The sequence below is a fragment of the Anticarsia gemmatalis genome, chromosome 12 (assembly GCF_050436995.1).
Source record: "Anticarsia gemmatalis isolate Benzon Research Colony breed Stoneville strain chromosome 12, ilAntGemm2 primary, whole genome shotgun sequence".
Lineage (NCBI taxonomy): Eukaryota > Metazoa > Arthropoda > Insecta > Lepidoptera > Erebidae > Anticarsia > Anticarsia gemmatalis.
The window spans coordinates 9031192-9044072 of NC_134756.1; the positions used below are offsets into that span (position 1 = coordinate 9031192).

General features: G+C 34.8%; 2 protein-coding genes across 8 annotated transcripts; one reads left to right on the forward strand and one right to left on the reverse strand.

Moving 5' to 3' along the window:
* Positions 1–346: 346 nt before the first annotated feature.
* LOC142976962 (arylalkylamine N-acetyltransferase 1-like) lies at positions 347–6505 on the forward strand. Of its 7 annotated transcripts, none has more exons than XM_076120597.1 (6): positions 374–512; positions 839–951; positions 2603–2688; positions 3104–3281; positions 4498–4709; positions 5053–6505. In XM_076120597.1, the coding sequence occupies exons 2-6, from the start codon at positions 919–921 to the stop codon at positions 5252–5254; spliced, it is 711 nt and encodes a 236-aa protein (XP_075976712.1). In that variant the 5' UTR covers positions 374–512; positions 839–918; the 3' UTR covers positions 5255–6505. The 7 variants fall into 7 exon arrangements, with proteins under 7 accessions (XP_075976713.1, XP_075976714.1, XP_075976712.1 ...); XM_076120595.1 differs by lacking the exons at positions 374–512; positions 839–951 and adding exons at positions 1485–1853; positions 2152–2277; XM_076120596.1 differs by lacking the exons at positions 374–512; positions 839–951 and adding exons at positions 1485–1853; positions 2152–2277 and having other exon boundaries at positions 2606–2688.
* Positions 6506–6936: 431 nt separating this feature from the next.
* Positions 6937–11979, reverse strand: LOC142977239 (uncharacterized). The gene is made up of 7 exons (XM_076121014.1): positions 11792–11979; positions 11603–11696; positions 11095–11255; positions 10556–10735; positions 9580–9682; positions 9077–9171; positions 6937–7503 (listed from the first exon to the last, which is right to left on the reverse strand). The coding sequence occupies exons 1-7, from the start codon at positions 11851–11853 to the stop codon at positions 7362–7364; spliced, it is 837 nt and encodes a 278-aa protein (XP_075977129.1). The 5' UTR covers positions 11854–11979; the 3' UTR covers positions 6937–7361.
* Positions 11980–12881: the final 902 nt, after the last annotated feature.

A 12881-nucleotide genomic window follows, 5' to 3' on the forward strand; every position in this document is an offset into this window, starting at 1 on the left:
AATTAATAAAAAGATTTGATTTAAAAACATATCAATAGGAATACTCAATCCCAGTAGCAACTTAAAACGGCTTTAATTCAAGCATTTTACAGCGACTCTACATCGTCTGAAACTCAAGTCAAGTCCCTAAAAGATGTTAGAGCTATAAAATTGCTTTAAAAACTACAACCTGTTATAAAAAGGCCGCCATCTTACTTAGTAACACATGCATTTTAATTGTACATTGTAAGGCGCAATGAGACTTTGGTCGTAATCGTAAGAATTTAATCACCATACTTTATAGTATACTTACATATTGTTACTAAAATAACTACCTATAAACACCGCAGTTTCCGTTAAGATAACAGAAAAATAGCATAAATCGATTGTACCTAATCATAATTTTACAAATTCCCGGTGATATGTGTTTGAAACAGACTAAAATATTGCTGTTATAATATATATAAGTAAAGCAAACCAGTGATCACTATAATCTACTTATCCGTATGGTATCAGTGTCCTACTTAAAGTGGGTACGTATCTTGTTGATAAGCTCACATTATAAGTGTTGTTCTTTTGTTAATATCGACGCCCCCAAGGAATAAATCTGTAATTTTAACTTATACTCACTTTTTAGAGTCACTGCATTTTTCAGGATAAATCTATAATTTTAGAATATACCTATAAGTCTAATAATATCAGTTTTTTAGAATCATTTAAAAGGTACCGCGTTAAAGATGAAAATACGGTACGTTCCGTCTCTTGCTGTATCACCATTTTAATAAGACAAGTTTTCGTAAATATGATTTCATCATTATAACTTTTACATTATGCATGTTTATTATCTGTCCGTGCCCAGGGCGAATACTCACTTGTATCTTGCAACCACGTCTAGTGGAACCTGCGCCGAAACGTCGGGCAAGATCATAAATTAATGAAATGTTAAACGACATGGGCGCAATCTTAAGACAGGTAACTGGACTGCAGGTGGACTGAAAATACAGCAGTGAAACGTTTTTCTCATCAAGTTCTTATTAGTAAGGCGTTGCGTATATATTTGTGCAATTATAGAGCGATTCCACAGACTCCTCCACTCTTATATTATAAGCACAGAGACCATTATTTTATTATAATAACATTGATTATTTTTTAATGTTTTTCTTGCCTATATTTTCTTTAAGTACCTTTTGAGATTGTAATTTGTTACCTCCATAAAACACTTTTCTCTTTAACAATAGTTTTATCTATTAATGCGGTTGAACGAGCGCTCTAAACATAAACTAGTTACGCTCGTACCTACAAGCTGGGCAAAACATTGATTTGTTTTTGAAATAGGTAAATAGTTATTTATATACCTACCTACTCACTTTTACTTGACTTTATCGTGGTAGAAAACATTTTAATAGCTTTATTTCCAAAGAAACTCTGATGAACCGAATGAAACTGAACCTGAGTAAAAGTGCCAATTATGAAGAAACAGGTAGCTGAAAGTCAAATACAGATAATATTATTATAGTAACCGCTAATGGCGAGTCCAGCTAATCTCTCAAGCTCGCGATAACACAGCCAAATAAACGGCGTATTCGCCTTAAGCATAGTATTTTTATCTTTCACCGTTATTATGTAAATGCGCATGAGCGGGCGTTCAAACATTATCTAGTTGCGCTCGCGCACGCCGGACGAAACATTGATTTGTTATTGATAGCTTCATTGAATATACATTTTGTAGTGGAAAGTGTTTGTTTACCATCTCGTACTTTGATACAGACGTATTATTGAGGAAGAACAACATCAAGAAAGCTTGGGAATCTTTATAATGTGAATAAGATTTAAAATACAGTGTTGTTTACTAATTAAAAAACTATTTACAGCAGGTAAGTTATGACAGAACTTATGCAAATCTATGTATGAATAATGTATTGTAATAGAATCTTCTTATAATTATAATACTGCGCATTATTGATCCTACCGTTGTGATTTGTATAGTCGAAAACATTAAATTATTTTGTCAATGACAAGATAAGGCGTATTGTGTCTTTTTGACCTAAAAGGCGTTGACCGGCACTTTATAAATAGCCAAATATTTGTATGGATGCATAACTAATATGAATCGTGAATCCGTTTAGGAATTAAATCATTCAAAGTATATCCACTATTTAATTATATTTACAGTAGTACCTAGGTCCTGTATGACAAGATGTATGGATACGAATGAAGCAAGTGAAGTTTGTAAGGATCGTACCAAGTGGTGTTCTCTTGTGTCTGTCATGGGGGAAAGGCGTGATTTTATCTATGAATGTATGTATGTAGTACCTACCCATTTCGTCTTGGGCTGTTTGCGCGTATCATGTGGTCTAATTCTACCATGTTGACCTTGGTCATAATACTTGTTTCTAAACAGATAAACCATAGAAAACAGGTACTAAATACCGCTTTATTAGTTCCAACTTAAAGGTAATTTACTATCCATTGTCTTACTCAAAAACATAGTTATAATCTAGTTGGTTTATGTCAAACCCATCACCATAAAAAATATGACGGACAGCCGTTAAATTATAAACAAGGTGGTAATTATCTCGCTTGGAAACTGTCAAGAGTATAAAATAAGCGATTGTTTCTACAGCAGGGAAGCACAATGTCGCAACCGAGTTATGAAGTCAAGCTCATGAGGAAGGAAGATGCTGATGACGTCATGGAGTTGCTCCGACGGTAACATAACTTTGACCTACTTGTAAAGGCTTTTGTATGACATTTTTACGACTAATGGAACCTTAAAATGTCCAAGGGGACTATTAACTTTGTCTTTACTACATAGTATAAAGCGAAGTCGCTTCCCGCGTCTGTCTCTACGTCTGTATGAATGTATGTATGCATGCTTAGATCTTTTAAACTATTCTTCTTAATTTAAATTTGAAAATTACAAGACGTATGAGTACAATTTTAATATTTACCTACTAATCATACAAATACTAAGGAAGACGTCTCAAATCATTTTCATACAGAAATTGTCGAAATGGTTTTGGTTTTGTTAACCAAGTTTATTATTTACTTTCACTACCCCATATAATTTTCACCCCAACTTCGATATCCTCTCTACATAAAACCTCCCACTGCTCATTTCCAGGACATTTTTCATCGACGAGCCCATGAACCAAGCCGTAGGACTATGCGCAGAAGGCTCTTGCGCGGAACTTGATGACTACTGCGTCCACGCTTTAGACGGTGAGCTGTCTTTCAAGGCAGTTGACAAAGAAGGAAATATCGTTGGAGTTATGATCAATGAAATATGCCCGGTAAAAGAGGTAAGACGGCTTATACTCACCAGGATAATCATTTGCATTCGCGCTTTACATAAATGGCTCTAAAAGGTAGACATAAAAATATTTATTCAAATAGTCTGCACTTTTGGAGGAGCTGGTGACTTAGTTTACAACAGCCGCACGGATCGATCTCTGAGGTTAAGCTACGCTTGCCGAGGTTGTTCCGTGGATGGGTGACCATCTTATACATATCGAGTTCCTCCGTGTTTCGGAAGGCACGTTAAATTGTGGGTCCTGGCTGTCATTTTCGAAGATCTTTGACAGTCGTTAACAGTAGTCAGAAGCTTGAAAGTCTGACAACCAGTCTTACCGAAGGGTATCGTGTTAATACCCAAGTATCTAACTGGGTTGTGGAGGTCAGATAGGCAGTCGCTCTATGTAAAACACTGGTATTCAGCTGCATCCGGTGGGACTGGAAGCCGACAGAAGCCGGTGGGACTGGAACAAAAGGCTAAGCGAATATATAGTCTGCACTTTTGGGCACGTATACTAAACTTATAGTGTATAGTACTTAAATAAGTTGCAAGAATATACAATAAGCCGATGATTTTGTGCAATTTCCCAATTCATGATAAAAGTCGACAAGTAATTCATTGCCATTAAACTTTAACGTAAATAAATACAATTATTATTTTATCTTTAAATGTATTTGAAACCATCTTTATACACACAATTGTAGAATATATTCTACCGCAACTGAAACCGCTGAAATTAATACGCCGAATCAATCAATTGTGTACTAAGTAACAAAAATTATTATGTACACATTTGTATTAAACACATGCGTTCAAGGTTTTAAGGATGTCGTTCTATGTGATAAAATAAATTCGGTCATGACGTCACCATGTCCATGACCTCACACGAACTGGGGCACCTATGGGTATGAGATAATAAGTTCTACTACATATAATAATTTATTTAACAACCCTAAGCAGTGAATTGAGAAAAAAGTACTTATTTGGTCAGGGATGAGACTCAATAACCCCGATTTCTGAGGTACATTTAGCGGTAGTTTATCTATTTAATAGGGTTTAAACTTATATAAAAACTGACAGTTTAAATAGATTAATAACCGCTAAATTAATATACCTCAGAAACCGGGAATAAGCCAGTTGTTGAATTCTTTGCGAAAGAATAAATTAGGGGCAAGAACCAATCTGTTTTTAAAAGTGTTATCGTATTGTTTTACTACTTTCAGAATGCCATCAGCAACACATACCTAAGTAATGCCCAGAGTTGTCAAAATCCCAAGTTCCAGAAGATTCTATACGTATTAGCAAAGAGAGAGGACAGCGCTAAGATATGGGAGAGATTCCCTCACGAGGAGAACTTTGTGGATGTTAAGATTGCAGCTACAGATCCTAAGTGGAGGAAACGAGGCATTATGAACGAATTGTTGAAGGCAACAGAGTGAGTTCAGTCTCGTAGTACCTAATTAGTTAAGAATTAGAAGATAATAAATTGCTTAAAAATATAATGTACTTAGTAGCCCTATATCCTATCAAATCGTTTAAGCACAAAGCACAAGCCTTGTCTGGAAGGTACCAGTAAGAAAAGTAACTACTTACATTTCGATTTATTTGAAAAAATAGTTTCTGCAACATACGCGAGGGGCGCTGCTCAATTTTACATACAAAAAGTTGGCTTCCATCAGACAGTTCTCAAATGAGTAGTAATAGGAAATTGCTCTACTACTACTTTTACCGACACTCAATAACCCTCAAAAGTTAATATTACAACTTCATGATTCCAGAAAGCTGACAACGGAAAAAGGGATCAGACTACTTCGCATGGACACGTCAAGTGCGTACTCCGCCATGACGGCAGAAAGACTGGGATTCACTTGCATAAGTTCTACTCCATACTTAGACATCAAAATGGATGGAAGGCCTATCATAGTTCCCGAACCACCGCACGTTAACGACAGCGTATATGTTAAGCTTATGAACATATAGAAGACTTAGGTAGAGTTCCACAGTAACCCCTTATTCATAAACACACTATAAACTTATTTTAGTTAAAAAGCTACTATAATATGTTTTCTCTTTTTCATTTCGCTAAGGAGCGAAAGAAACAAAACACTTTATAATACTTTCATAACTTCATACATTTTTATGAATCAGTTAGAGAAGAGAGTTAATGAATAAGTATTAGATAACGTATCTGCTAGATAAAGTGACACTATTGAAATAACTGTCAATATTTAATCCGATAAGCATGTGATAGTTATCCAGAAATGTTGAAACCGGCTTTTTTAAAAGTTGAATTGAGTAAAGGTAGTCAAATAAGTATGGAGTGAACAGCTAAGTCAGTTGGAATGAAAATGATTAGAAGATAGTACAAATATGATTTTGATAATATCACTTTTGTTTAATACCGTCCGGGTATGGACCGTGGGTGTGGTCCGGTAAATATAACATTTGTGTAATGTGTGTATGAGGACCGTAAGAACCCGCTGGGGGATAAAATAGCAATACCCTGTTAGTTTTTAAACACAGTGCCTTATAGGTCAAACCGCTTGAACAGAAATTGATGTAGTAAGAACAGAAAGTAGGTGTAGTGTAGAGGGCACTCGGTTGACTGATCCACCAATTAGGCGATCGAAGAAAAATAGACCTAAGTGCCCTGCCTCACTTGCCCCTGGTTTCTGAGGTACATTAAGCATTTTTAACGCTATTGAATAAATATACTACCGCTAAATGTACCTCAGAAACCGGGGTTAAGACGCATTGAAATGTATGTCACCTAACTCACGTGACGACGGTGTGGCAAGGTGACATTTCAATATTAACTGCTTGAATACGTAGCCAGCGACGCCGCCATGGCGTCCTAGTGAAGCAGGGCTCTAAGTGTGGCACTTATTTTCAAACGGACCTAAATTCGTTTACGCATTGTATCTGTTCAAATTGTTCGGCACCTATACTTTACCAGTTACCATTAGTAGGTATTACGAATACTGCACCAAAATATTTCATATGTAACTCTGTAGATAACAAATTTTCAATAGGTACTTAAAGGTTTTGTGCTTACAAATACGATATTAATCTAAGATAACTTGAAATCTAATCTTTCTGTAGTCTGGCACAAGTGGTACTTAACAAGCACCTGCTGATATATCTACTAACGTTGTTGAAACTTACTGTTACGTGTTTGTTATTAAAATGAATGATGTACCTAATTTTATTTATTAAATAATACACTTGTTATCTTTCGGTTTTTATTACGTTCCCCTTGGTTTTTATTTAACTATCCGCCAGTTAGTGGTATGACGAGAATAAGATTTTACTTTATGGAAAGACTCAACTTTTTGCGAATAAAAAGCGGAGTTTCTTGTCGGTTCTTCTCTTTGGCTCTAAAAAGACTCTGTGGTCCAAACTTCTGAAGCAAGGTTATAACCAGGTAGGTATATGTATAACTCATAAGAGATGCAGACCGCAGGACCTTTATTTATGTCAAGAAAATGCATTACTGCATGTAAAGCGTGGGGTTCTTTCAACAGGCACCAAGTGGCCAGGGCGAGGTACCTCCAATTGGATACTCCGGGTCCTTCTGTAGTTATTGGTAGGCTTTTGCCCAAGTGCAGGACTACGATAGTATAACATACTACGACTTCTATCTACTTTAAAACAAGGGAATATGAATAACCTTTTTTATTTTAACGCTTTGTAAGTATCCACAAATATATACAGAAACATTCAACTGTTTATTTAAAGTCGAACTCCTACACTATATTTATGAAATTTTAATAAATTAATGACACAGTTTTTTCACTAACAAATAATCATAGATTTGCTATTGCTATCAAATTGGCAACACTGGTGTAGTATTGCCAGCTTTTAACGTAAATATAGATATTTCATTTAGGGCCGATTTTTACATAGCCAGATAACTTTGTTCAAGGAATAACATTGCCGTTTTGACAAATCACATAATACTAAGTTTATAAGTAATGATGAACTATGGCGACAAAAAGCCAAAATGATTCCTAGAAAGTTATCGGACAGCGTAAAATTCGGCCCGTAATGAACAAATTGTAGTAAAATTGAGTTCGGGCATGTTAATTCAATGTTGACATAGGATCGTCATGATTCGTTTGATAGCGCGGTATACACTCATCTTTATTTCTTTAGTGCTATCCACATATGAATATTCTTCGACCGTGTCTTCTGGTAGCCCGAATTCCACGTAAAACGTTTCTGAATCTCTGCAATATTAACATACATTTTTAAGCATAGCTATACAACGAGAATCAAAGGTAAACATAGAATACGGATTTTCTTAAAGAAAGGTAATTCCAATGTAAACGGATCTTATACGCGATTGTTAGATGTAAAGGTTTACTGCAGCTAATTTGTTCTCGACGTTTCTACCGACTTACAACAGTCGTGGTCAAAGTCTGCCCGCGACCACAACAGTGGAATTGTTTGTACAAGTCGCGATAATTTAAAATCGTTAAGATAGTGAAGGACTAAACGACATGAACACATTTAAACGTATAAAAAAAATCTAGAGTGAGTCTGAGCCCTTTCAAAATGCTTTTTAAATATTAATTACGAAAATCTATTTAAGAATAATGACATAAAAATGTCAGTCTTCATCATTCAAAAGATAGTAATTTTAAAAAGACTGCCCCTAGAGATGTTATTTCTTATATCACGTCAGAGGCAAGTATACTTGAGCTTGCTCTACTGAACTAGTGCCAACTTAAGGGTGCCACTTGTGTACGTGGCTACGAGCTCTCACGTCGAGCTTAGAATATTACAGGGCCGGGAATTGAGAGGGAAAACCTTCAAGTTTTCTAAAAAAAATACAGTATTTTACTTCTTTCTTTTACGTGTACCAGCCCGCTACTTGGACCGCGTATACTATAGTTAGTAGATCTTACGATATTGGCTAAACTATGGGATTTACCCATAGTATTTCTAATATTATAAACTAGTATTTCTATAGCCTGTCTTATTCTGGTATATAGGTATTACTGCAAAATCCGTACAGTAGTGAGTATGCGTGTTTTAGTAACGAACAACGATACAAACATTTGTTATAATACCTTTAGATTTACTCTCATGATCGATCCTAGAGATCTAAATCTATGCTAAAAAAACATTCTTACGTAAGAGACCGGCTTCAAATCCATTTCACATCTGCAAAAGCTAAATAAAACTAATTGTATGTACTTTTAAATAAATAAAATATATTCCATTTGCACTACTTATTACAAATCTACATACAAAAATGTATTTACAGATCGACATGTACTTATTAAGGAGGTAGATGACATTTATTCAAAATTATTATTATGTACTTACAGCAACATAATGTACGAGTGAAAAGATTTACAAAATATATAACAACTTTTACTCTATTTACAATATGTTACTTCTAAAGAGTCATTGTTATGTTAGCCGTTTGACATAGTACTTAGTTATGTGACGATAAGGAAACGTCACTATTGTTTTAAAAGTTTTAAGAAAGAACACACGAACTTCTTGGCAATGTTACATATTTGCATTATCAAATTATTTATAGCATCGCTCGTCCACCGATATAACATTTTTATGAATAAATACAACATTAGATGACAGAAAATGAATTAAATATTTTTGAAATTACTATATTAAGTGAGTACCATGTCAAACTTTGTCAAAACAAATAAAAACTAACCACACAACACTTGAATCTCAATGAAGGTTTTTTCGACTCCTCATGTCAAAATATCTACAAATGCTACAATGTACAGTGTCTAATATTATCTACTAATAAGTGAGGTGTATCACTTTTTCTCGTTGGCGAGCGCCTGGCCGAGTGACGCAGTCGCAACGGTCGAGTTCGACGCGTTCACAATCTTGTCCATCAGGAGGCGTGTTTGTAACTGAAATTATAACAAAGGTTACATTTTACTCTATGTATTTTTGTATACTTTGTAAGGTTAGAGTTGTATGTATTTATGTATAAGTTACAGAGAGTTTATTATTAAGTCATAGTCACTGGCCTGGTATTAACTATATTTAGATAAACCAATGATTTATTGGTTTGTAAGCATATAAGGCAATCAAAGAAAACAGTCATTTTTTTTAAGGGCAGTTTAATATTTGCAGGTATTTTTTTATGCGATCATTCGTTGTTGATCTACCTTGTTTGAAGGCCAAAGTTTGCAACACAAATATTTCAAAGTACTCTACTAGTAGTAAGTAAATAATATACTCTGTTTTAAAATTAGCACTTAAGTATTTACATATACTAATATTAAAATAAAATTAACAGTGTAATGATGCCTCACCTCATTCCCGTTAGCCAGGGCAGCAGCACGCACTTTATCCAATTCCTCAGCTAGACGCATTGATTTCTCCTGTGCCTGCTTACGCTGAGCGACATACAAATTCCTGGAAATAATAACATTATCTATGAGTAACTGGAAAGATTAGAATATATTGTATAAATGAGTAACTAGAAAAGAAATAATAGGATTCTTGGATCTAAATGTGGGATTTCATTCCAGCTTCATTTTAATTGCCTGCTGCAACTACATTTACGATTTTTAGCTACACCAAAGTGCATCTGTGTTTTGTTTGTATAACACAGCACACATTGTAATGGATGGAAGAGTGTCTGTTTTGTACCTACATAGTAATAAGGTATGTACATTTTGGGTCTATCCCACTAGTCCCGTTGAGTTGTCCCGTGACGGGACAACTGGCACTATTTTGTCCCAGTTGTCCCGTGGTACTTTATTACCTGTTGTCACAGAGCAACTCAATGTAACCAGTTGTTTTGACCCTTCCGTCTGTCCCATTAGTCCCGTGATATTTCTGCAACGGGACAACTGGCACCAAAACAGTGTCACTTGTCCCATCACGGGACTACTGGGACAAAATAGTGCCAGTTGTCCCGTCACGGGACAACTCAACGGGACTAGTGGGATAGACCCTACATTTTCTATGCTCTTAACACAGATATATTATTGTTGATTATTATTATTGATTTTTGATTTTGAATTCCACTATGTTTTCATGTAGTCCTACTCCCAAAGTGTAAATAGCATTCTTAATGCAGGTACCAATGTATGAAGTGTACCTGGTTGGAATCCCAGTCGAGACACTTTGTACAGTGTAATCCATAAATAATTGTTGTGAATCAGCTTGTACTTTGAGCCTCTTATTAGTATGTTTGCGTAATTCCCTGCGACACAAAAATATATAGTCCTAACAAGGGAGCTGTCTTAAGGAGGTAAAACCGTTGAAGTATTACAAACATACCTGATAACAAAAACTTGTATCAAAACGCCAACAAATGCAACACCGGCACAAACTGCAATGATCACGTAGTTAGGGAACCTTCGCATTCCACTCGTCCCAAAGTCTGTATTTGTATTCTCATTGGCATTGGTCTTCGCTTGTGATGCATAGTAGTAACTGTACTGAGCGTTCTTGCGTAAGCTGTAATATAGAAATAGTATATTGAAGCACAATAAATAACGAAGAAATGAAGTTTATTGAAGAAAAACAATTAAAAATTATGAAAATGCATAACATATCTATTTGTAGTATGCATACAGACATACATAAAATCATGCCTTCATTTTATGTATGTAGTATGCAGCCTTAATAACAAAAACAATTGGTATGACATTGTGTATTTATATTATATGAATGAAACATCTTACATTTTAGTATGATTGACTACCGTTTCTATCAATGTAGCATGACTAACAAAATTATATCATCAATGCATTCAATTTTAATTTCAATTTCAAATCGTACCACAAATAAATCATGCAAATATAAATTCAACTCACTTGTATGGTACATGTGTTCTGTACACATAGCTGTTGTTGTGTATCACTGTCATGTCATCATATCGGGCACGACTGCCTGGCTTGCTCAGTACGTTGTAAGCCTCTACGATGTTCACAAACTTCTCTTGGGCTTTTGCATCTTTATTTTTGTCTGGATGATACTGGAAACAAACAAGACTAGTGTTAACGATTTTAAACTCATGATCACGATTAATACCCGTTACATTATAATATTATGAAGACTAGTGTTAGTCTATTACTATGTATTAAATATTGACACTGTTGCAAACTATTATTATATGCCAGAGATTTTGACATTCTAAGGTGTATTTCAGAGATATTGTTTCTATTGTTTCGATATCTCAGTTAGTGGTCTATTCTATTAGGCCAACACTACCACCAATAAGAATGTAATGACTTTAATTACACTAATCATGTGAAGCCGTATAGGTAAGAATTACCTAATAGTTGTTTCACAAATAAAAACAAACACGACAATAAAACTTACCTCTTTACTAAGTCGTATGAAGGCCTCCTTGATGTCTTTGTCTGAACAGTTTTTTCGTAAGTTTAGGATTTCATAATGGTTTTTTCTGCCATAGCTGTAAAATTACGCATAAAATATTAGGTTGATGGATTTTCACTAGGATTTATTTTTCTTTGACATTTAAAAAATGGCTAATAGAGTAATGTATACCTGTAAAATCTTACTAGTGTTTTTATTGGCTTGATGTTAGGATTGCGTTTTATGAAAAACATAACGGTAAACACGATTCAATTTCTCTAAAATTTTGAATGTTCATGTTACTATTTTGCAATTTCCATTTTTGATGCCAGAACTTCAAAATGAACTCACGATTTTGACAGTGACAGATTGCTTGCTGACAGAATTGACATAAAATAAAAACGCAAACAAAAGAGAATTAAAAAATAAATTATACCTACGTCCAATTATTAGGTACCTACCTACTTATTAAAATTGTATCAACCTAATGTAAAATTCATAAAATTAATAGTTAGGTACCTAAAATCTAATAAAGCGCGGTGCCTTTATATTTAAGCTTTTATTATATAATTAAAAAAAGTAATGTGTTAATTTTGTTTCTGGCAAACTACAAATAGAATGTCAATAAATATTTGGCGCGCGTAAATTTTACGTTTACAAAGACAAATGAATTTGCAACCTGTTATTATTTATTGGTGTTTTAATAATGAAATGTGCAAAAAAGAAAGGTAACTAGTAATATTGTGAGATTAAATGCATCGTATTTATCATCAATGTGCTGTTATTTCAGTGTTATTATTTCGCTGCTATGTTTTAAAGTTTTGCGTGCAATACCTAATTGCTTTGATGCAATTTACCTGTGATTTCGCTAATAACTTATCTAGTCAGCTTAGCTTATTTCGATTTGCTGTGTGTTATTAGAATGTTAGTATCTAAGTTTATTAAATCGAGTACCTAGTTTAACGCAAATAAACAGGTCGCTTCACTTTCTCTTAGGCCTACAATACAATACTACGCGGGGACAAAAGGAAAAGCTACAACAAAGTGTCCGGAGCAAAGTCTATAGTAAGCAGGTACTATGTTGACCGGTGAAGGTGCAGTTTGGCGGCTGTAGGAAATAGCTAACAAGGTAGGTACCTACTTACTTATGGCATACTAGCTGACCCGCGCAACTTCGCTTGCGTCACATAAGAGAGAATGGGTCAGAATTTTCCACGTTTTTGTAACACTTTTTACTGTTACTCTGCTCCTATTGGTCGTAGCGTGATGATATAAAATATGC